The sequence below is a fragment of the Protopterus annectens genome, chromosome 14.part0 (genome assembly GCF_019279795.1).
Source record: "Protopterus annectens isolate FY-2018-M chromosome 14.part0, PAN1.0, whole genome shotgun sequence".
Classification (NCBI taxonomy): Eukaryota; Metazoa; Chordata; order Ceratodontiformes; family Protopteridae; genus Protopterus; species Protopterus annectens.
This window is the reverse complement of record NC_056748.1, coordinates 1,040,134,100-1,040,159,845: the sequence shown is the minus strand read 5'-3', so window position 1 is coordinate 1,040,159,845 and position 25,746 is coordinate 1,040,134,100. Positions and strand designations below refer to the sequence as shown.

General features: G+C 40.5%; 1 protein-coding gene across 2 annotated transcripts in view; it reads left to right on the top strand.

Annotated features, from left to right (window-relative positions):
- ZMYM3 (zinc finger MYM-type containing 3) overlaps positions 1-25,746 on the top strand; it is a 3,891,108-nt gene that overhangs the window by 1,334,320 nt on the left and 2,531,042 nt on the right. For both annotated transcript variants that reach the window (XM_044056844.1, XM_044056843.1), the window contains exon 7: positions 22,837-23,049. In XM_044056844.1, coding sequence (XP_043912779.1) covers positions 22,837-23,049 — 213 coding nt within the window. The remainder of the gene's footprint in view (positions 1-22,836; positions 23,050-25,746) is intronic.

Sequence of the window (25,746 nt, the reverse complement as noted above, 5' to 3'; positions counted from 1 at the left end):
ATTTTAAACGCAACATAGAACTGTATGTGTATGGTTCTTTAAATGTAGAGTGAATACACATTAGTAATTGATTGTTGGCACTTGCTTTATATCAATTGATGAACGTTTTTAAAGGAAGCTGTAACAGTTGAGTTGTTGTCTGAAGAAGTTCCGACACTAGTTGGAACGAAAAACGCTTTTCAGTGTTTAACGTAACTTTTTGTTTCAAATAAACGCTTTTAATATTCAACATCAGTTCTCACATTTGTGAGTTGGAGATATACCATCAGTACCCTCTACTTTTGGGTGGTTTGTCAACAAAAGTGTGTAGTGCATGACTTCTTGTTTCCTGGTTTACCTACACTTTGGACATACACAGACAACTACGCTACTACTTGGACAGAACAAAGGCCAATAGAAAGTCTGACCAACTATTTGTAGCATACGCTCCTGGAGTGCAAGGAAAGGCAATTTCCAAACAAACAATTTCAAAATGGATTGGACATTGCATCAGAGTCTGCTATTCTTTCCATGGAAAGGGTGTGCCAGCCAATATCAGGCCACACTCCACCAGAGCTACAGCCACCTCCACAGCCTTCCTAAGAGGGGTGGCTACAAAGGACATTCTAGAAGCTGCTACATGGAGCTCCGTGCATACATTTTCCAAACACTACAACCTGCCTTTATATTCCAGATCCCAAGCAGGCTTTGCTTCGGCAGTCCTGCAGGGCATTTTAGCTACACCATCCTTATCTTAGAGCCTACAAACCCCAGCTTGGCTATGGTATTCAACCCATATGTAAGGACTGCAGTTGCATTCTTGAAAGACATAGTACAGTTTTGTACCTACCATAAATGTAGATGTCCGATACATATGCAACTGCAGTCAGGTTTTCCCTCCCTCCTACCCTTCTGTGTATTGGGTCCACTTCCCTCCTTTTATACTTAGCTGGGGATATCTGTTATGGTGTATCTGTTTATTGCTATTGTGTATGTCTGGAATTTTTTATCCAGTTCTAAATTTAGCCTTCCTTGGAGGGCACCTGGCATCTGGGGCAAGAAACAGAGGAAGATGGCGTCGGCTGATGCTTTTATACCACAGCCGCTCTGACGTCGGGGAGGAGGCGACATCAGCCGACGCCGGATCCAGACTTTGGAATCCGGCCGACCGAGGGCTGCCTGAGGCAGTAAGGACTGCAGTTGCATATCTATCGGACATCTACATTTATGGTAGGTACAAAACTGTACTTTATAACTAACAGGTGTCTCCTATCCTTTTGTTTTGTCCCATATACTCAGTTGCCAGTTTCGCCTTTTATGGCATTATACTTTTTTTTTTTTTTTTTTTTTTTGTGAAATCGTCTTGACTATTTTATAATCCACATTATGAATTGATGTTGGTATCCAGTTACTTATTAGTTTATTACCTGCTGTCCAAATAAATCTAGTAATATGTCTGCGTATTTCTCTTGATTTAGCCTTGATTCTCCCACACACATCACTTTTTATGAAAACATTTTAGTTCTGCTCTTTTTTTCTGTAAAGATGTATAATCAGTACCATCCTTTCCTGATACAGGCTCAACCCTTTCTGTCTGTGTTTTTTTGTGCTGTCTCAATTGTAACTTATTTCCTTAATTTCTTCATTATTTCTTTAGAAATGTTTTTACCCCATTCTGTATCCGGTATAATCTGTTTCTTTGCATATATAGTTTCAAAAAAGATTTATCAGTTTTAATTTTTTCCTTGCTTATTAACTATCACACATTTCTCATTCTATACCTGCATTAGCATATTTTTCTTTGCCTAATTGAAAAAAAAAGGATTAATGTCTTCCTACCTGTAACAACATATTTTGCCGTAATAACATATTCCTTATATTTGCTTCATTCAACATAAATATTAATTTGTTTTGTCATTTTCTTCTCATTATTAACCTCCTGTAACTTCCTTTAATTTCAGACATTCTTCCTCATACATTTCTTTTTTGCTTTTCTGTCATTAACATTGTACATTAAAATAGATAGTCTTGTGTCTTCTTTTGTAATCAACCCACTACCCTAACCAGTTCCTATAAATGTCTTAATTTGTACATTTTCTGTAAATTGGTTGACTTTCATATTGTAACACCTGTAATTTTAGCTCTGCTGGTTACTCTTGCATCCATAAACTATTTGTGTCCAAAATACAGCCCATACTCCTGCATGATCAGAAAATACACAAAATAAAGTGCCAGTATTATGTTATTATGTCCTTGCTTTTCCCTTCAAATCTTTATGAAATTGTGAAACACATACTTAATGTATATATATTAACTTGTCTCCCTTGCTTTTTTCTTTCCTTTTCTCCTGTTAATGCCATACTTTTTAAAATCACCATATTCATGTTAACATTCCAATTTTTTTTTAATTCTTGAAAAAATTGTGTTCTTTTAGTACTTAATATAAATGCATAAACTACTGTATCAGTTCTTCTAATTTCATTTCTTATTTATCTGTCATTTTCCTAAAAGTAAATAGTACATCTTTTATATTTTTGTATCAGTTTGTGTTTCAAACCATTTGTTTTGTTTTTTTGTTTCAAGCCATTTCTTTTGTTTTTCTCTCTGTTAAATGTAGTATCATATTTCATTCTGCTTGTTTTATCTTTGTCTCTAGATTTTTATCATCTTTATCACCATATCCAGACATTCTTTATCATTTTTCGCCTTCATCGTCTTTCTCCCCTCCACCTCTTCATTGTAACCCACTATTTCCTTATCGGTTAACTCCACTTGCAGAGTTTGTTCCACATTTTAATTTTCAACATTTCATTTTCTTTAACATAGTCATGCCACTACTGTTCATTAGATATGCAGTACCTGCAGTATTGCTTACAGTTTTAGCTTTATGGCCTGCCTGTCCACACACACACACACACACACACACACACACACACACACACACACACACACACACACGCACACACACTATCGGCTTTTCATGCATTCATCGATCGAGTGATGATCTGCAGTGCAAAAAAGGCTGCCACGAATATCTAAGAGTTCCTTTGATCCCATTAAGCATAATTACACATATATTTCATAATGTTTTCATTTTCTTGCAGAGTTGCCCTTATTTCCCATTCTCCAGTCCCAAGTTTTCCATTCATTATATAATTTGTCCTTGGAGTACACAGACTGACAGAAGGTAGTCCTTAATGTCCACTTGTTCTAGGTAATAAAAGAAAAGGTCCCAAGTGGTGGAAGCAGCCCAATCCAAGCTAAACCAGCCTAGGGCCAAGAGACCCTAGCCAGGACTAACAAAACCCAAGCTCTTCCCTCACCCTTCTGCTGAAATTAGGATAAAAGAGAAATGTCTTAGCAAGTCTTACTATAAGTTTTTCTTGATCTGGCAAAATCTAGAAGACAGTCATTAATCTAAACGAAACGTCTTTAAATGAATACTGACGCAATGTGACTTTAGAAAATTTGAAGGGATTTAATATGAAAACTTTGGAACTTCCAGATAGAAGCTAAGGTTCACTCTCCTTCCTGAACCACAACCCGTTCTTGAGCTACTCAGTTTAGCAATTATTCTAGGTAATCAGACTTAAACTTTTAAGTCTCTATCTTTAACACTGAGAAAAAGAGTAAAAGAAGTAACCTGGTGCCAGGTGGATAATATGTAAGGAGGTGTCAGACGCACCTTTCAAAATTATTTGTAACTTACCTTGCAGTTAAATAACACTGTGATACCACTAATGCATGCACCAGGGTGGCTGCCTTAGGCACAGTTATTGAATAGTGCATAAGGTTAAGGATACAGACCCTGGCTGAAGATGTCAAAAGGAAGATGTTTGATACTTTATTAGACAAACAGTTGCAGTTTGAGCCTACATTCCACCATGTATGTGGGAGACTAGAGGAAGAGGATAAAGCTGTACAAAAAGTTAAGTGAGAGTTTCTCTTTTCTGTATCAGTTAAAAAGGGGTTTTCCCACTGAGAAGTGGCCATTTTTTGCTAAACAATCACAGATGAAGAAGTTCAAACAAAGACGTGGAGCTTTCATAGTCCGGTGGGTGGAGACGAACTCCCTACAGTTATAGTGTCACATTTCTATTTTAAGTACATGCCTGCCCCCACCTTCTCACAACTATTCAGGATGCTAGTTCTTCCTGTTCAAAGCACAGTGTAACTGTCTGATCAAAGACTTTGTAGATTTGGGAGGTCTTAAGTTTGGGTTACAAGCTGGTAGTGTTCATCATAGTATTCCCTGCCTGAATTCAAGACCTTTACCTTTCCCCGTGTTTTGGCTGAAGACCTTCTCCCCACCCATCCAGATGCAAGAACGTAGGTGTTACAGGAAAAGGTGCATCAGCCAATGCTATATTCAGATCTTTCTTGCCATGTAGTGTAAATATCCGTATGTGTTGTACAGTATTCCAAGTCTGTCAATCAACCTAAGTTGAAGAGCAGAGAAGTACCCTTTAGAAGATTTTTTTCTGGTCTTTTCTTTGTTGTTGTTCATTTAGCTAAATGTCTTTTTTCTGAATCCAGTTCTGAATCTGGAGTTATGATTAAAGTGAATAATTGCACTGTATATGAGAAACAAATCCCACTCAAGAACTTTCACAACATGATGTTTGTTTTGCCTCAGCTTGAAGCGTCTGATGGAGTCCTGTGTATATTGTGCCTATTTCATGAAGAGACTATCTGTAATAGGTGTCGATCTCTCCAAGAGTTCACAGCCAGAATAGGATTTTGTCCCTGGTTCCATGCTGCTAGGTGGTCATCGGTTAAGACCTCCAAGAACCTTCTGCCAAAAAAGAAGCACTGTGATAACAGGGAGTGTTTGGAGACTGATAATGTCTTCTTTGAATTACTCTAGCTTCCCTGGGTCTGGCAACTCCTGGAGTGATAATGCACTTTTGTTGTTGCCTACCTCAGAGTAGGTTTTGGCCAAGACCACTGGCTTGACTGCCCTTCACATTGCCATGTCATATCCTCCCTGACCAACTTCTGTGCTGAACGTCCTGAAACCAATGACCTTTTGGTCTCAAAGGTTCTTATCTTGATTACTGAAAGGGAAGATGGGATCCCTAGAGTTCTTCAGAAGGTTTACAGGGACCAAACTGGGGTCTTGGTTCCCTGTCTGTGACCAGAGGCTTCCAAGGTAGCTGTTCCCAAAGCCATAAGGTACAAAACACTGAAGACAAAGCCAGTATCTGCCAGCTTGCCTTGGCCACATAAGGCAATGTCTTGGCCCTCTCCACTTTGCAGGCTTCTACTGATACTTCAGCTACTTGAGCAAGGTGTTTCTGTCTCTCCTGAATTAAAAAAGGCCAGAAGTCGAAATTCCACTGTTGTCTTGGGACTGCTCCCAAAAAGAGAAGGGTAGAACTTCTTCCTTAAGATTCTGATTCCTATGATTCTGAGACAGATGAGTTGACCTGTGTAGGTCATATCCCTTATGCTGAAGGTATATGGGACCTTCTCCTCCTGAAGATTCTGATTCCCATGATTTTGAGGCAGATGAGTTTGCCAGTGTAGGTCACATTCCTTTAGACACAAGGACATCCATTCCTGTATTTCACCCCAAGAGGCTTTCTCCTTTGAAGACATCCTTTATTGGGTGAAAGGTGTATTCTAGTGAGGCAGTATGGAATATTCTGAGGCCTATCTCAAATATAGAGCTTTTATGGAACTGTAGCAGCCTCTGCAGTGCTAGATCATGAGAAACAGTCCACCAAGATCAGTGTTGTAACTCGGTCAACAAATAGTAAGTAAATAAATAAATGTCCTGGAACATTAATTTATTTTTATTTATTTTACATTTGTTGACCGGGAAGGTCCGACTGGATATATGTCCATTTTCAGCGGAGGCTCTGGTAGAAAAGCTCCATACAGTAGACAGAACAGCATAATACAATGTGAAATACAATGCGGAGAGATTGTTACATATTTACATATTGAAACCATTCCACTATTGGTATAATTCAAGATAGAGGTGATACAATATATTTGTAGGTCACTTTCCAAGTTTCCAGCCCAACATTCAAAAAGTTCTTGTATATTTGTGTGTCTGTTTATAGATTACTTAAAATACATTCTAGACTTCACTTAATCAACAAGTTTGTACAGAGTAATTAGGTTAGGATTCATTGACGCTGCTAGGAGACCCTAATTGGGTGCACAGTAGAAGAGTGTGGGGATTAGTCAGGGGTAGAGCAAGGAGAGAGCCATCTCATAGTGAAGTATTGATTAAGGTTTTTTTTTTTATTGGGTTGGAGAGGGTTGTAAGGTTAGTTTTGTCAGAAAAGAGTTCCATTCTTTACCAAGTGAGTCCATAAACAGAGCTTCCCAGCTGAGTTGTTAGCTTTGAAGGTGAAAGCTAGCATTTTGTTAGAGGATCGAAGAGTTTTAAGGTTCTGGTAGGGGGTGATGAGAGTTTTAAGATCGGGTGTCCATTCTGGCTTGTAGAGAATCTTGTGGGCAGTTACTAGTTGGTTAGCCAGTAGAAGGTTAGGTAGTTCAAGCCAGCCTAGTAGTTTGAGGTTAAGGCAGTGATGGGTCCTATAGGCAGAGGTGGTGGCAAATCTGGCAATATGATTATAGCAGGTTGTGAGCTTGTTCAGGTTGGTTTTACTCAGGTTGGTGAATAAGGGGAATGCAGAGAGAAGTGTGGATAGTATATGAGTGTGAGCAAGAACAGTTCTGGCTAGGGGAGTTAAGAAGGGTTTGATTCTATGTAGAGGGCCAAGTTTTTTATTTACTGTTTTAATTGTGTGGTTGATACGCAAGTCAAACTTTAGGTTGTTGTCAACTATAACTCCTAGGAGTTTGGCTGAGGGGTTTGGTGAGATAATTGTGCCATTGTTAGAATTAATGGAGAAGGTTAGAGAGGAGGTCTTACGAGATGAGGAGGAAACAGCAGCAGTTTTTTTTTTTTGGAAACTACATAGAGGAGCCAATTTTCAACTGTGCTAAATGTGTTTTGGGATAATGTAGTTCTTCTGGGGCTGTAGCAGAACATATTAGGGTTCTGTTGTCCGCGCATTGAATACAGGTTGTGTCTGGTATTACTTTATGCAAGTCATTAATGAATATGGAAAATAGGAGGGGCCCTAAGATGGATCCTTGGGGGATTCCAAGTGTTATAGGTAAAAGGGTAGAGAAGTTATCTTTCCACAGGACTGCCTGTTGTCTACCTCCCAGATATGACTTGAACCATTGTATGGCATGGGTGTCTAGGGAGATTAATTCCAGGGTTTGCAGGAGAAGTTGATGATTTGCCATGTCGAAAGCTTTGGAAAGATCTATGAAGATGGCTGAGGAGAGTTTATTACTATTACGATTATGATTTATGACATTGGTAAAAGATAGTAGGGCATTGGTGGTACTGTGGTTTGGTCTGACACCATGTAGAGAATTTGACAGGTGATTGTTGTCAAGAAGATAGGCTAGTAGTTGTTTTTGGATGCAATTTCCCATGCTTTTGGCTATAAAAGAGAGTATAGCTATGGGTCTGTAGTTTGAGAAGTCAGTGGAACTGCCTCCCTTGTGGAGTGGAATGATATGGAATATCTTCCAGATAGTGGGAATGGTAGCTTCAGATGTGGATCAGTTGATCATAATGGATATAGGGTAGGCTACAGCATCAGCTGCTTTTTGTAGGTAGTCTGCAGGGAGGAGATCAGCAGCAAGGGTAGTTGGATTAGTTTTCTAATTAGTTTATGGATAAATGTTGTTGAGACTGGTTGAAATTTGAAGGTAATTTGGGTTCTGGGTGTAGAGGCTGATGGATTTGGTGCACTGGGGGATAAGTTATTGGCTAGGTTTTGGATAGCTTCTGTAAAGAAGCTATTGAAGAAGTTGGCAACCTCTGCAGGAGAATTTGAGTTGGAGGTTGAGGAGACAGGGGTGGTGGATAGTCCTGGATAGGGAAGTTTATTTAGAGTTGTCCAGAATTTATGTGGTTTGTTTTTGTGTTTTTGCTGTAGGTTGTGATAGCAGTTTATTTTGTCGGTTGTGACAGATTTGTTTGTGTCATTCCTTAATTGTCTATAATGAGTTGATCTGTGAGGTTTTTTGAGGCACACCAAGTGGCCCAAGCTTTATTTCTTAGTAAGATTTGTTGCCTAGTTGCAGCTGTAAGCCACGGGGTACTTTTGGTTTTAGTTCTAATGGTACGCGCTGGAGAGTGGCTGTCTAGGATGGATAAGAATTTAGTATTAAAGTATTTTACAGCTTCTTGTAGTGGAAGATGTTTAAGTACTGACCAGTTGCAAAGTTTAAGGTCTGCTTGCAAATTCTTAAGGTTAAAATTTTTCTTGTTCCTGATTGTTTTGTAGGTGGGTTGTTTGTGGATTTCAGTCTTTTGCCTGATAATATAGCTGAGATGGTGATCACTTATGTCATCAGGCAAGTTTCCGGCTTTATACATGTGCAGGTGATTGTTAATAAGTATCCAGTCTATAGTTTCTTTATTGTTAGGTTTAGTAATCCTGGTGGGGGAGGATATGACTTGTGAGAATCCATAAAGGGTAACATGGTAAGTGGGGGGCTCAGAGGAGCATGAGTACCAGTCTATATTAAAAATCTCCAAGTACAATGGTTTCTTGGGGATAATTATGTGATACCCATTTTAGTATGTCCTGAAGTACTGGCATGTTCTTGCCTGGGAGAATGTAGACACAGATAATATATACACTTTTGTTTTTGTTGATGTGTAGTTTAGTAGTAATGATTTCAATATTACCATTTTGGATAGGTTGATGGATGTCAGTGGTCATTTCTAGCATGGATTTGTAAAGAACAGCAACCCCCCTCCCTTTTTCAGAGTACTGTCGTGTCTAAATATAGTGTAACCTGGTGGTATGACCTCATTATCTAAGGTGCATGGTTTAAGCCAGGTTTCAGTGAGACAAAGAATATCAGGGAAAGGTGATCTAGTAGGGCATGGAGGTGCTGATGTTTAGATGGCTGACCAGGAGTGAATTAGGAGGTCTATTTAAATTATAGTTTATAGGGGTTGAGGTAATTTTGATGCTAGAATTATTGGCAGAGGATGGGCCAGGGTTTGGGTGGATGTCTCCATCCATGGTGAGATTACTTTGAGATTTAATGATTAACTTAGAAACCTAAATCGAAGGTTTTGGTATTTTTTAGTTTTTGGGTTGATGTATCGATTTCTAATAGCATTGATGAGGTGTTTGTTTGAAAGGGTAGCTGTGGGGGGAGTATTCAGGTGTTCTAGCTGATTAGGTACAGGCAGTGTGATAGTATGGCTTCTTGGGGAATGAAAACTTTAAGTCACCTGTTGTTCGTAAGCAGTTAGTATGCAAGGGATAAGCAACAGTGGTATTATGGAGTAGGTCATCAAGAAGTTGAATGGAGATAGTATTGGGGCCATGGTAGGGTAAGGGTGAAGGCAGTGGGGTTTGAAGTAGAAGATGAGTAATTAGTGTGGGTGTGGCAGTTTGTATAAATTGCTTATTGGTTGTTGACTGGTTGTTAAGAAGGGAGGAGTGGTAAGGTAGTATAAGTGGTGCTGTGGGTGGGTTTGAATTGGGGCAGGGTAGGGGAGTGGAGTGAGCCCGTAGGGCAAACGGAGCGGATAGAGCCATGACGAAGTGAAGACTTTAAAAAATTATTAGTAACTGCAGCTCATAAAGTAAATAAAGATGCTATGGAGCTATATTGTAAGGAAAGTAGTGTAGGCAAGTTTTAAATGTGGTTTTGCTAGCCCAGGAGAGTAGTGGGAGTTTAGCGATTGTAAAACGGGGAGTAAAAGTAAAAATAACATGATTTTGATCATGCATCCATGGAGCTGTATTCCATGTCCCTGCTACAAAGAAACCTGAACTTTTTTAAAGGATCAAAGATTCCCAGAAATTCCTCAACAAAAACCTTTTTGCTGATCCATCTTTGTTTCTGTTGTCCCTAGATTACAACATGGTTGGACCCTAAGCTCCCTTCAGGATCCCTATTCTCAGTGACAGGAGAAGTAGAATACTTGACATATTTGGAGACAAAGATTTACACTTCTGTTACCCTCAAATTCATTGCCTTGAGCTACCAGTTCCAAATGCTTTTGCATGAGTGAGCAGTCCCTGTGGGAAAAGATGAAGGCTAAGGTGGAGAGAATATGCAATAAAAATCTGAAGCAAGAGATGCATGAGATGTTCTTCGTCTTTCACTGTTGCAGTCATTACATTGGGGTAATCTGCTGGCAGGTTGCCCTCAGTCAGCCTGATTTACAAAGTCTTGGGTCCTGTGTTGGTTGCTGTCCCTTCTTCCATGACGGCAGGTCGTCAGGGGTATATAACATGCAGCCAATGCCATTACATCAGTCTTTCTTGCCGCACGGTGCCCGAAGCAGAGGCAGTTCGCAAGTGCCAGTCGGCCGACTCCTGAAATTTTCGTTTTCGTGTTTCAGAACCAAAGTCTTCAACTAAAAAGCTAAGTACCCCATTGGGGAAACTTTTTCTTGCTCCTTACCGATGTCAGTAAAAGTTAATAATTGCATTACTTGTGAGAAGCAAATACCTCATAAGGATTTTCATTTGTACTGTATTCCTTGCCTAGGCCCTGACCACAACATACCTTGCAGTCGGTTTTGTGCTAAATTTAATCAATGCACTATTAAACATCAGTATATTTTTGTTTCTAAATATTTTGACTCATGCTTTAATTATCCAGAAATGTCGTCTGTTAGCAAACCGACTACCGGAATACCTAAAAAACGCAAAAAAAAAGACAGAGACAGGCCGTCGTGGTCCAAAACTGACGACGCTTCTCCTAAGCCAGTTCGCCGGTATTCAGTGAGGCACTTTCGCAGCCCCTGATCCCAACTACTTCTGATTCGCATGCTTCTACTGAGACCCATTCGGAGTCCGGTATGCCGCGAGATGCTTCAGTTATGGAACCCGCACATGTCTCTACCTTAGATGGGTTCGGAGCCGCTGTGCAGCCACCGGCTTCTGAGGGTGTTTTCAGGCCTACAGATTGGTATATTAGACCGACGCCATCTTCAAAACTAAGGCCAAAATCTAAATCTATGTCTAAAAAACAGACGCCTGGGCCACATGTGCAGGCCCCTATGCCTAAAGAACAAATGATCAAAATGGCTGAAGATTTAATTACTCTGATCAGGGATAGCCAACCCCCCTCCTTCTAAGAGGCCTAGGTAAGACATTGATTATGAATCTTCTGAACAGGATTCTATTTCTTCTGACTCTTCTAATGAACAGGATTTGTCTATACCTACTTATGAGGACTCTGATGCAGAAGACTCCATTCCTTCTGCTTCTCCCCCTGAGGATTTTTTTTTTGGGGGGGGGACTTTACATACCTTAAAGGAACATTTCCACTGGGAAAGTCAGGATTTCTCTGAATCTAAAAAGAGACTGGGGGATTTTCTTCTTCTTCCTCAGCTAGGCCTTTGGCTATACTTCCTGTTCTACACATTGTTGTTGATGATTTTTCAGAATCTAGTATGACTCCTGATTCTCTACCTACGGCTCCTTGTAAGCCAGACAGATACTATAGGGTTCCTGACTGCCATAAATTCCTTTTCAAAAATCCTATTGCAGATCCTGAAACCATTTCTCAGGGTCCCAAGGGCATTAAGGCCTCTGCTGCTAAAAATCCTACCCCTTCTGATAGAGATTCCAGAGCGCTGGATAGATGGGGTAAGATGGTTTACACTTCTGCAACCTTGGCAATCTGGGCTTTAAACTGTCAATTTCATATGCTTAAATATCAACAGCATATCATGGGACTGCTTAAACAGAAAATGATGTTAATTTCTGACTGTGTGGAAAATAAAGATTTACAGGATTTATTGCATTCAGCTGAGCAAGTTGTTAAACATACTTTGCAATGTGGTTTTGATTCTTTGGAGGCCTCTTGCAGGGCTGCTGTAACTGGGTCTTTGCTAGGAAGGCATGCTTGGCTCAAAGAGCAAACTCTGCCTGATCATGTTAAAGCAAAATTGTTGGATGCTCCTTTACAACAGGACCGTCTCTTTGGTAATAAGGCCGAAGAAGTTTTAAAAAAGATTGAAGATAAAGCTAAATCTATGCAAACTGTGAAAGATTTCTTACAAGTGCAACCTCCAAGATTTAGTAGGCACTGGCCTACTAAGAACTGGTCCTTTCCAGTTCCTTCGAGAGCCACTCAAGTCAAACCCAGACATTCCAGAGGCTCCAGGTTTCAGTCACAAGGGACTTTTAGAACAAAACAATGGGGTGCCTCCTCCTCCTCCAAATCTGGAAACAGCAAGGCACCTCCCTATGGTAAACAGTCTCAGTGACTTCCCTTTACACTTACCAAGCACTTACTTTTAGCCGCCCCTTTGGGGGGAAAACTGGCACTTCATGCAAGAAACTGGCAACTTATAACCCAGGACAAATGGGTTTTAAATATAGTATCCCAGGGATACCAATTTCATTTCCACACGTTGCCAATCCCAAACGGATGGCCAGACTTGCCCCCAAATCAGTGGACAGAGGCCCCGAACCAAGTTTCTGTCCCTTGTGAACATGGCGGCTATTCAACCAGTACCAGAAGAGGAAAAGGGACAAGGTTTCTATTCAAGGCTTTTCCTGGTACCCAGAAAAGATACATCATTGCATCAAATTATGGACTTATCTACTCTAAACACATTTCTGGACATTCCAAAATTCAAGATGCTGACTCTTCAACAGTTGCTTCCTATGCTAGGCAAAGATGCCTGGTTGGTAACTCTAGACTTAAAAGAGGCTTACCGGCATATCCCAATCAGGAAATCTTGCAGAAGATACCTCCGCTTCAAAGCAGGCTACTTGCATTACCAGTTCTCTGCACTGCCCTTTGGCTTATCTACTGCACCCAGGGTCTTCACAAAGTGCCTGGCTCCAGTAATTGCATTTTGCAGGCAAAGAAATACTCAAATATATCCATACCTGGACGATTGTCTAATTCAGGCAGAAAACAGGGACATTCTTCTGAAACATCTGGCGTTTGTAAAAAGGGTTCTAACTTGTCTAGGGTACACCATAAATGAAAATAAATCACAACTGGTGCCCTCTCAAAAAATTACATTCATGGGTGCAAGCTTGAATGCAACTGCCAGATGGCTTACCGTACTCCAGAAAAGCAAATTAATTTGGTAACTTACTTCAAACAGGTGGCCACAAAAACCCTGCTATCTGCAAGACGAATTCTGCAAGGCTTGGGGTTCATGGTCTTCTGCATTCTTCTAATTCCATATGCAAGACTGCATATGAGGAAACTTCAGTGGTGCTTAAAATGTTTATGGAGTCGACATTGTCACAGCCTGGAAACAATGATTCCTATCATACCTTGTCTGCAACTAGAGTTCCTATGGTGGGCAGAGGCCTGCCACCAAAACAAGGGACTGCCATTCACTCCACCCCTGCCACCCAAACCCTAACTACAGATGCATCAGACTATGCATGGGGGGCTCATCTGGCAGGGAAGTGCATTCAGGGCAAATGGAGCCCATATCAAATGCACCTTCATATCAATCAAAAAGAGATGCTAGCTATACAGAATGCACTGATAGCCTTCAAGGACTACCTTCATCCAGGACAATTAATGATAAAGACAGACAACACCACAGTTATGTGGTACATAAACAAGCAGGGGGGTACACACTCCTACCCCCTTTGCAGAGTAGCCATGGCATTGTGGAACTCAACCTTGACCTATCAAATACAACTACAAGCTCAATTCCTGCCAGGAAAGCTGAATATTCTGGCAGACGAACTAAGCAGAAATCTCATGGACCCACACGAATGGAAACTGAACCACGGATTTTCAACATGTTGACATGCAAATAGAGGAGTCCAGACATGGATCTTTTTGCCTCACCCCAGAACTATCAGTTGGACAAATTCTGCACACGAACTCATCACAAAAAAGCCTGGAAAGTGGATGCTGTATCATTCAGCTGGAAAAACCTATCAGTCTATGCTTTTCCCCCTCTGCCTCTGCTCTCCAAAGTTCTACTAAAAGTCAAACAGGACAAACCAAAAATTATTTTGATTGCTCCAGACTGGCTTCGCCAACACTGGTACCCACTCCTGTGCAATATGTCACACCTTCCACCGTGGTACCTACCTCAGACACCTTACTTACTGTCTCAGCAGAACAACCAAATTCTGCACACTCAGCTCCAAACTGAATCTTGCAGCGTGGCTAATCACCTAAATTCACCCTTAGCATCCCTCAGCAAACCTGTGATGGGTGTCATTTTGGAGGCAAGAAGGCCTAGTACTAGAAAATCTTATGCTGACAAATGGAAAAAATTCTATGCCTGGAATCAATCACAAGGGATAAGCACGGCAGTGCCTAGTGTTCCTCAGATTTTACAATATTTAACTGAGATGCTTCACAGGGGTCTGTCCTTTTCTTCCATAAAAATCCATGCCACAGCCATTTCAGCTCATTACAACACAGAACCTTCCATCTTCTCTCATCCTATGCTAAAGCAGCATCTCAGAGGGGCCAAAAACTTAAGACCTCCCAGGAGAGCTCCAACCCCTGCCTGGGACCTCAATTTTTTATTGGAAAAACTCACTCTCCCTCCTTTCGAGCCAGCTGCTACTGCAGACTTAAAATTTCTCTCCTAGAAAACCACTTTCCTTTTAGTTGTCACTTCAGCTAGAATGATTTCCGAATTACAGGCTGTTATGGCAGTGGAGCCTTTCATTATTTTTCATGCGGACAGGGTGTCACTGAGGACCAATCCATCCTTCATGCCTAAGGTGGTATCCAGTGTGGCTCTTAATCAGACCATCCATTTGCCAACTTTCTTTCCCAATCCACAGGACAAGGGGGAGCGGATTCTGCATTCATTGGATGTACACAGACAACTTAGATTTTACTTAAACAGGACAAAATCTAAGAAAATCTGAATTACTTGTGGCATTTGCTGCAGGGGCAGAGGCAAAGGCTATTTCAAAGCAGACTATTTCCAAATGGATAAGCCATTGTATTAGTTTCTGCTATATGCACCATGGTAAAACTATCCCCCAAGGGATCAAATCTCATTCCACCAGGGCTACATCTACTTCAACAGCCTTTATCAGAGGTGTTCCTGCCAGAGACATTCTAGAAGCTGCTAGCTGACGCTCACTTCATACGTTCACCAAACATTACCATTTACCTTTCTTCTCTAAATCCAGAGCTGACTTGCCACTGCTGTCCTGCAGGGCCTTATAGCTGGTCCTAATGCTGTATAAATCCATCCTCCCAACCTTAGCTTTGGGAATCTACCCAAATGTAATTCCTGCAACAGTGAATCACGAAGAACATAGTACAGTTGTTTACACTTACCATAAATGTAGATGTTCGAGTGTATTCACTGTTGCAGTCCTGGTTACCCTCCCTCCAGCCCCCTGTTTTTCTGTTACTATACCTCTACTTTCCTTTACTATGCTTAAAAGCCTTTTTTGTGTATTTGCTTTTGTTTGGAGGTATATTTTTATGTTTTTAATTACTTAATATTTGGCTTCCCATTTGTGGGGGCACCTGACATCTGGGGCAAGAAAAACTGATGTAATGGTGTCGGCTGCATGTTTTATACCCCTGACGACCTGACGTCATGGAAGAAGGGGCAGCAACCGATGTAGGACCCAAGACTTAGGCCGACTGAGGGCAACCTGCCAGCAGATTACCCAAATGTAATGACTGCAACAGTGACTACACTCTAACATCTACATTTATGGTAAGTGTACACAACTGTACTTTTTGTGTCCTCTCTTTTCAGATTGCCAGGGACTCCAAAAAGTGTGGCTGTTTTGCATCATGCAGGGCAGCAGTTACAGGGTTTGTTATCTAAAGACATACTTGGTTGAGGATGTTGCCACCCCCAGGGAATGTTACAATGGAGTCTGTAAGTATGTCGCTGATTAAGGATCTCTCTGGACTCTTGGTCAAAGCGTCTTCAAGAAACTGGAGGAAAAAACAGCTTTTTCAGGCTAAAGCTCCTACGTTCAGCAAGAATTACCCAAAGAATGGCCTGTATACCCCAAGAGGGAAAACAGCAGGCTTGTCAAAGGAAAAAGGGCAAGTATAAGAGGAAGTGGCAAGCAAGACCTAAACAGAAGCCAAGAGGCCTTCAGGGCTGTGCCACCAAGAAGTATCAGCAGTGACTCAGCCTGGTTGCCCTTCCAAACTCTCCTCAACCCCATCCCCCACACCACACTGCATGTCTTCCTCTAATTAGAAAATAAATCGAAGATTCGATTAGATTTCTTTGTAAAAACATAAAAAAAAAACTGAGAGGGCCTCATCTAAGATCAGTGGGTGCTAAAATTTATATAAGCGCATCTAATCTCTGCATTTCTGCCAGAGATGTTATAGGCAGGGGCCATAGAGAATGTCTCTAGCAGGAGAGGAAGAACAAGGGTTCTGCTGAAGACTGTCCCTTGTTCCTAGGAAAGAATGCACATGGAGACACATCCTACATTTTACTTAAACAAGTTTCTCAAAGGACCAAAGTTCAGAATGTTAAATCTCTAAAACATATTGCTAATTATCCCAGCTAAGACCCTCTGTGGTTACTCTGGACCTGAGGGGAATTTACCTCCACATTCCCATTGCTAACAAAAAAAAAAATTCTCAGATTTGCAGCAGCAGAGAAACTATTTTGGGTTACATCATTGCCCTTTTGCTGGTCTACTGTAACAAAAGAGTGTTTATCCATGTATCCAGTAATTTTGTAATGCAGGGCAAAGGGCATCCAGATTTACCCTCATCTAGATGATTGCTGTATTCTAGTAGAGTCCCTGAAAGAAATTTGCAAGACTTTAGAGTTTATACCAAATTCTTTTAGCAGTATGGGTGTCCCTATAAATAATGATAGTAAAATCTGACACCCTCAAAAATTGTGGTGGTCTTGGGAGTCTGTCTGGATACTGCCTTCAGGAGAACCTTCTTCCCAGGTGAAAGAATTTTCCATCTGACACTTCTGAAACATGTTGTAGTAAAATGCAGCTTCTTCCAAGGAATTCCTCAAGCTTCTGGTCTACATGGCATCCTTCATCTTAATGGTGCCACTTACCCATCTGCACATGAGGGAGCTTCAGATGGTCTCCACTTGCCCGTGCTTCAGTATCTGTGAACTGACTTTCAAAGTCCAACATTCTAGATCCATAGAGGTTTTAGGGTTCTGGTGGAGCACTGATATTTTTTAATAAGATCTCCATGGCTGAACTTGTAGCAGGCTTTTTGGGCAATGGATCTAGTCTGCCTTTGTCTTTATTCTCTCCCTTTTAAAATTATGGCATATGCAGATTGATAGCTTTCAAGAATGTTGTTGTTCAAAAAAAACATTGCAAGAGATGCATTAGAAAACAGAAGCTTAGAATTTATTAGCTAAGCATGTGAAAGACAGCGATACTAAAGTTTTAATGTTTAGTTTTTCAAGTATTAAAAATTAGTTTTGAAAGGTGAAGATGTGGTTAATGCCACTGAAAAAAATTGAGTATGAATGTATTAAGTTAAAGGTGCAATATGTCCGGGTTTAAATGATATTTCTTCTTTAAAACTGAAACTAAAGGCACATAGTTTACATCATTAGTTCAAGTCATATAATTTTTTTAATGTTTAAGTGAAATTTATATTAATCTTTACTGTCTTGTGGAATACAATGGTTGTTTTTACTCCAACAAATGGTTAACTTGTCCTTTTTTGCTGTGCAACATCCAGTCCAGCTTGAAACAAAGTTGTCTGTCTACACCTTCTCAAAATGTCACTGCTGGTGCTAGGACATGTTCTGCCACTGCCATCTTACACAGTCTGCCGTCTACAAGTCCCTCATGGAGTCAGCTGCACGCTGATCCTTGCGCTCAGGGATTCTCCCCAGATGTTATGACTGCAACAGTGACTATTATGATTAAAATACTGCAGTTGTGTTAGGAACCTAGCATAAATTTACATGTTTGAGTGTATTTGGTGTTACAGTCCCAAAGTCTCAAGTCTCTCCAACATCTTTCCGTTGTCCTATATTTCTTTTCTGGGTACCCCAGGATTGGGGTAGATGCCCTTTTATACTGTTGCCCACCTTCCCTCTCTTCCCTCAGCAACTGTCTTTTTTGCTCAGGGCTCACATAGCACCTCGAAAGGTAGATTGAGGTGTTGTGCTTGCGACCTGTATCACTAGGAATTTGCCTTCCATATCATTTCATTTTCTGGCACCTGTAATTCTTTTGTCCAGCCAGGGCAAGAAAGAAATGAAGATGATATCAGCTAACATCCCTGTTATACCACTGATGTCCTGATGTCTGGTGAGAACCTTAATAGACAAGTGCTTGTTTAGGAAATTGTATCAGTCCTAGGACTGTTGTTGGCTTGTGTTGGCTAGTATTTTTTTTTGGTAACATATTCCTGTTTTTGGGCAAACTTTAAAGTTTATCTTCTGCTTTTTATTTCAGCCTCATGCCATCTTGTTCTCACATTGTTATTGCTAGTGTAGTTTAGAATGCTTTACTCTTAGGCAGTAGATTAGTGTAGTTCAATGAGCAACATTAGTTTATAGTAGTATATATATTTGTATGTATATATATATATATATATATATATATATATATATATATATATATATATACACACACACACACTTACACACAGACACACACACACATGTAATATGTAAAATGTCATTCTCTTTCATAGCCTTTTTAAGGGAGAGATCCATCAAAAGGCCAGTTTTAAAAAAATGTTGCAAATGCGGTCACAAAGTTCTACCACAAGACCCCCACAAGTTGTGTGTGGTTTGGTGGGGATAGCTCACTTAAATGCTTCTTGTGACATTTGCTCTGCTTTTGGGCCTCTGGTATTGTCAGATTGACGTAACAAACTCATTAATTTTCCTCCCGATCTGGAGCCCTCTAAGCCGAAGAAGCCTTTGCAGAAATTGAGCAAGTCTAAGAATATGGAGTCGTGGAAACATCTGATGGGAGTATGAGTCCTGTTTCGACTCCTAAGACCCTGAGGCTTGAGGGGCATGCAGCCTATACTCCTACACTAGATCCAGAGGCTGTGACCCGTATTACTATTCATGACTCACCCAAAAATTGAACAAACCTCCTCCTAAATATTCCTCACCTCTCCTCACTAAATCATTTAGATCTTTCAAAAGGACTTATGAAGTCAGTTTGGATTGCCAGTTGCAGAGATCCCTAAAAACACAAATAGAAATGGTGTTCATTGCAACACAATTGGCATTGAAGCCAATTGGATCCATCCATTTCTCCCCAATCCAGGATCCTTCACCAGTCTGTCTTGGCTCAAGCTTCCTTGGATCCGATTGGTCTCCTGGATCCTGTGGCCAGAGAGTCATTGATTATGTTTTCGTTGATTTACCAGCAGGTTGGATTCATTGCCAACAACAACTTTCCATTCAGATTTTATGATGGAGTTTCTGAAATGAGGGATCAGGTGGATTGCTCCTTTAATTGTATTGGAAACTTCAGCCTTCAAGACCTCACCTCCAATACCCTCCTCACTGCCATCCACACAGTCATATCTGAAGATTCCCACCCAAGCTTTGACCCTTTCTCCAATTAGGGAGTTGGATCTGACCACGGGGGAGCTTCTTTGGATCCCAATGAGGCTGGAGCTATATTCTGAGTGCTGGGGAGAATCCTTTCACCTCGCAAGGCAGATTCACAGGGTCCCCCAACCACGGTTCCATCCCATGACCCCTGCTTTTGTGGGTTGACCTGTCATTAGGCATTATCTGGGCAGTATTGTTCCATGGACCCCAAACCAGCTGCAGTTCAGCAGAGACAACCCTCTGAGGATTTAAATGCATCATTCCGTAAGCCACCTAGGAAGAGGGCATGCAAGAGGATGCACATTGGCTGACCTGATGAGTTGGTCACATCAGATACTGATTTGGAAGGATGTATCCTTTGGAGAGATCCTGGAGCTCTTGTGGCAGAGAGGATCCTCGCCAGCTGAATCACCCTCTCAGAATGAAGTAGTGTTGTTTGAGGCCTACGGAATGTCCAATTCTACATCCTGGGTTGTCCCAACAACTGGTAAGATGACAGAATTAGCAGAAATCATGGCAAGAGCCTGACACGTGAGAGTCATTTCCCAGGAAGCTGGACAAGATATTCTGACCCCCTAAGAATAAATGCTTCTGATGTGGGCCAGAATTGCATTATTGAAGTTGGCAGTTCAAGCTCTTCTTGACCTAGATCTTCTTCCAGTAGGGCTAGTATTGAGAGCCTTAGGATTAATGGCAGTGATAGTTCTTATGGTTAAGTTTGCTTGTTACCACATGAGGATTTTACTTTGTCTACTGTAGTCTCAGTGGTCTCAGAGACACAGTTCTTTGTCTTTTCCCATCAGGATAACTCAGTCATGCTGGACTAATCTAATATGCTGACTTTTTTTCACACTTTGTATCAAATGGAAGACCCTTTAAGGTCCCCCCCCCCTCCAGTGGTAACAGTAACCATGGATGCATCCTCCCATGGGTTGGGGGTATTATGAAGATAGGATGGTTCAAGGTTCATGGTCAAACTTAGAAGCTTGTCTTCACATAAATGTCCTAGAGATGAGGGTGACACTCCTTGTGTGGCAGGAACTACAGGATTGGCTTCATCCAGGGGTAACCAGTATCTAGAGAGCCAATATTACAGCTGTCTAGGACATAAACAAGCAAGGGAGAACCGTATCTTACCCTGTCTGCCGAGAAGGTATGAGAGTGTGGCAGTGGGTGATGCCCTCTCACCTTTTTCTGATTGCAGCACACATTCCCTGAAGGTGCAATGATCTTGTGGATAGGCTGCACAGGCATGTCCCCCTCCCTTATGAGAGGTCCCAGAATCTGGCGATAGTAAAGAAAATTTTTCATCATTGGGGCAACCCATGCTGCGATCTGTTCATAGCCCCACAGAACATGAAGTGCTGCTAGTATTTTGCTATACCTTCTCAACAGGGACAGAAGCCCAGGGAAGCTTTGTTCAGCCATTGGCCTCCTCGGTTGCTTTACACTTATGCTCCCACTGCACTTGTCCCCATATTTGTACAGTGAGCCATTATATGCAAGGCAGCGGTAAACATTGCCCTGTTTTAGCCAAGTCAGATATGGTTTCCCTACTACCTTAGTTGAAGGAGCCTTCCTGGCTCTCAGATCGAATGCTAGATTTGCTCTCTTGGCTATCAGGGAAGCCTCACCCAAACTTGTCCAACTGGAAACTAACCACTTAATTTCTCCAGTTCCAATAATAGCACAGGATGATTCCTTATCTTCTGATGTGTTGCATGTTTTTTCTTGGGCTGTCAGAAGTTGTCAACTCGTAAGGTGTACAGCAGCAACTGGGAAAGATTTGTCTTATGGTGGAATCTCACAACACAGAGCCCATTTTAGCATTGGTGCTGGATATTTTATAATTCTTGCCTTCCTTGTGTACTGCTTGGTGCAACTTCTACTACTAAAATAAAGCTGGCAGCAGTTTCAGGTTTCAAAACTCTTTCTTAGCCTATTACAAGTTATTTAAGGGATTTCCCAAAGGGTCATTTCTTTTAAGACCTCCCATTCAGGAACTAGCTTTTCCTTGGGAATTACATTTTGTCATAGAGACCTTCTCCAGATCTCCATTTGAGACTGTTGTGACTACAGATATTAATTTTTTTTTTATCTTGGAAAGTTTTCTGTTGGTGGCAGTAACTTGAGCCAGGAAGTTTCTGAACTTCACACCTTATTCTCGTCAATCCATATATTATTTTTTATAAGGATAGGGTTACCCAGTAAACAATTTTTCTTCCAAAAGTTTTTTTTTTTTTAGTCCAGATACTCTGAGCCGATGCATCTCTCATTTTCCAAACAATAAAAACAGAGGTAAATATGTGTTAGATATTTAGATGTGCATAGGCAACTTTTTCTACCTTCACAAGAAAGAACATGTTAGAAAATACTAACTTTTGTTTGAATTCTTTGTCCATAACAAACTGGGCAGGAAAGTCTCTAATGTCTCTTTGTCTAGATGGCTGTCTGATTGTATTTCCTTTAATTATAGCTCTGTGGTAGATCTTTGCCTGCCAAACTCAAGGATCATTCCACCAGAGTGGTCTCTACATCAACAGCTGTTTTCAGAGCCTTGTCCATGGATGAAATCTGTCAAGCTGCCACTTAGTCTTCAGCCCATACCTTTATCAAACATAAGAAATTAGACCATAATTCAGAGCCATAAATTCTTTCAGGGCTTCTATCCTGAAGGGTCTTCTGCCTTGAGGTCACCTGGTATTTTAGAGGTGGGGATTCTGACCCATATGTCTGATCGGATAGACTGAATGAATAGGATACAAAAGTTATATTTTTAGCATAAATGTTGATCCTTCCATTCCTGTCCATCTGGTAAGACAGCCCGCTCTTCTTCCCCTTACCATTATGTCCTTCTAGGATCTGCATTCTTAGTCAAAGGTAGTATATGTGTGCTTGTAATAGGCATCAGACTCGATCTGAGTTAGTCAAGGAAAGCAGGGTATTGTGGGAAAACATTTAGGAAGGGCTTGAGGTTGGAGCACTAAATCAGCTGGATCGGATCCAAGCTAGAGCTCAAGGACTTATCATACTGGATAGACTGGAATGCAAAGATCTGTCATTATGGCAAGTAAGTAACTTTTTTAATTTCAAAAACTTGTGGCATTTTAAGTATACGATATTTGCAATTAGAAATTAGTGTTTATGTACTGCTGTATCAGTTCTAGTTTGTGTGCTGTTCTTGTATGTAATGTCTGATGTTTTATACATTGTGTTTGTGAAGTGCTGTGAATCAGTCTAAATCAGTTTTGCACTGACATTGTGCCTTAGTTTTTCATTTATCTAACTTGAATTTTTCTTGGCTTCAGATTCAGCATGAAGTCAGCAATGGCACCTTGGTGCATCGAATCTGCAGCGATGATTGTTTTACCAAATTCAGAGCCACTAAGGGTCTTAAAACGAACTGTTGTGACAACTGTGGTATCTACATCTACAACAAAGGCCTTCCACTAGAGTACCTATATCACGAGGGGCAGCAGAAGCGCTTCTGTAACTCGAACTGTCTGAACATTTACAAAAAGGTACTTGGCCCTGGAGAATAGTTTTTCTGTGCACTAGGTTTTTTTTTTTTTTTTTTTTTTGAGTCCAGCATTCCAATTTGGCATATTGTTATGCAGTACAATTAACATGTCGTAAGGCAGCCAAGTCTTAGTCTCCTCAATTTACTTGTGACACAAGTAATGCTGAATGCTTTATAGCACTGTCAGTATTTGTTATCCAGTCTGGTCGTTGAAATACAAAAATGTTTACAAGACCCACACCCCATGAAAATACAGTGATAAAGTACACAGCAAAACAAGTGTGTAGTGTTTCACTGCTTTTTATTAATGCAGGTATAACTTTATGTAGACAGTACCTTATAATGAGGGTAAGTAATATATAGAGAAAGGGCATACAATTGTGCATGAGGAGGAGACAGGCACTGTGCAACTATTGAAGCAGCATTTAGTTATTGCATTTTGCATAAAATGTGTATCAAATAGTCCACTGTAGAGCACTAACAAAGGCAAGGTACAGCAACACAACCCAGTACAGTGATGCATGTAGTATACAGTGTTTCATCTACGATGTATGGAGAATATATCAAGAGTATAGAAAAGTTCAACAGCAATGAGTAAACAAAAGCAGTAAAAGACAGTGCAAACACATTAGGTATTGCAGACACTACTATGTGAGGGTACATTACAAGGTGAAGACTGGAGCAGTACAAAAATGTATTGATTTAGTTATGCATGTATGCTTGGTTGACTAAATAGATTCTACTGGACAAAGCCCGTTTACAGCAAGGACCCAGGGAGAAAAACTCAGACAAGAATTAAAGTAAATAGCAAGCCAATAAAGACCACTAGTATTTCATTGTTACATTGGAGACAAAAACCTAGAAAAGAGCAATCATATTTGCTTATACTTCCATAGTAATGTAGCTGTAGTTTTTCAACTTGAGTAAACAAACTTGGTTATACAGTGTGTATCATAAGTTAAGATTTTTAAATTATGTTGTAGCTCATTGGATGTCATTATGAATAATGTGGTAGTTTGCACGTGCTGTGTGTGTGTATATATATATATATATATATATATATATATATATATATATGTATATATGTTAAAGGCACCGTATAACAGTAAAACCACAACAGGCACGCAAAGAGGCAGAAGGTAATAAAAAAACACGAGCCTGTAGGTGTAAGCAGCAGCAGGTTTAATCACATAAACGCCACACAATACAAAGCGTTTTCGTCCACCAGACATCCTCAGATGTAAAATGAAAGAATGAAGGTTGTATAACAGAGTGAACACAATGAGCAGTAGAGCAGTGCAGTGAAGTCATTAAATGCTATACGGTATACATTTCTTTGGGTGTCTAACAGTGGTAGTTGCATGATATAACAGTGCAGAGAATATGCTGCCACATGTGGCAACAGTGTATATACGGGTTCCCTTCAGAATCTCGAAATTCATATGGTCGAGACCATATGATCGAGGTTTCAGAATTTCGAAATTCTGAACGGAGATCTGCATACAGTGTGGAATGGGAGATTTCCCTTTTCCTCGCTGTAGTGCGATCTTGGAGTTGGTATTTTTAAGTAGCAGGGGTGTGGGAGGTGCAGGGGGAAACGTTTAAATCATTTTTTTTTTTTTTTTTTTTTTTTTTTGGATTTGTTTCGGAATTTTGATATTCTGAAACATTGATCATATGGTGTAGATCTTATGACATTTGATGTTTCGGAATTTCGAGATTCTGAAGTGAATCCATACATGTGTATATGTACAAGCAAAGAAATTCCTATGCATGCATGTATATTCACATGCACTTGTGCATGCATATGTAAGGATTGCCTATATGGTAGCAAAGATAGTAGTATTTATTATTTTATTTGACTTTGAAAACCAGGTAAGTGAAATGTCTAAAAGACTATATTCAGCCATAACTGTGGTCTAGAGGCAATAACAAGTTTTCAAAACAATATGCATAAAACAGAATGTACATATTGTTTTGAAAACAAAATGTTATGTACAGTATGTACAAAACAGATTACCTTCAGAATTAAATATGAAACTAGCATTTGCATTCATATTACATTGTTGCCAGCATTTACAGTTCAGTAATTACTGCAGATCTGCCTTTATATGAATATAGTGCCTATTAGCTCAAGTTGCAGTTCAGTACATATTTGCAGAGTGTAAGTATTGATGCAGTCTGTCAGTATAAGCTGTATAGTAAACTCCAGAATGGGTAAATATAGGCAATATAAGCTGTATAGTAAACTCCAGAATGGGTAAATATAGGTAGTGTGCGATTGTACAGACATGAAGCCCCTTTATTTTCTGACAAAAAAGATCACTTGTTGTACTAGGTGAAAAATCCATGCAGCCCTCAATCTTCATTCAGTTATTCATTCATTTTCAATGGGATTATAGGTTCATACGTTCATAGGCAGGTACTAGGCTATTGGCCCTAGGGCCTATATAAGCCTAGCCAAAAAGGTACCCTGGCTTTCGCCACCCAAGGAATTTATTTTCCTATGCCCCTGTCAAGCAGAACCACAGAAGTGATCCCCGGGATGAATTTCCTATTACCCATCCAATCATCAAGATTTTTCTTGAAGAGTGCTAATGAGGAGCTCTGTTTGACATAGATAGGTAGACTGCTCCAGCATGTTCTGTTTATTGTGGTGACAAGGTTTAGGTCCCTACAGCGTGTAGCTCAGAGGGAT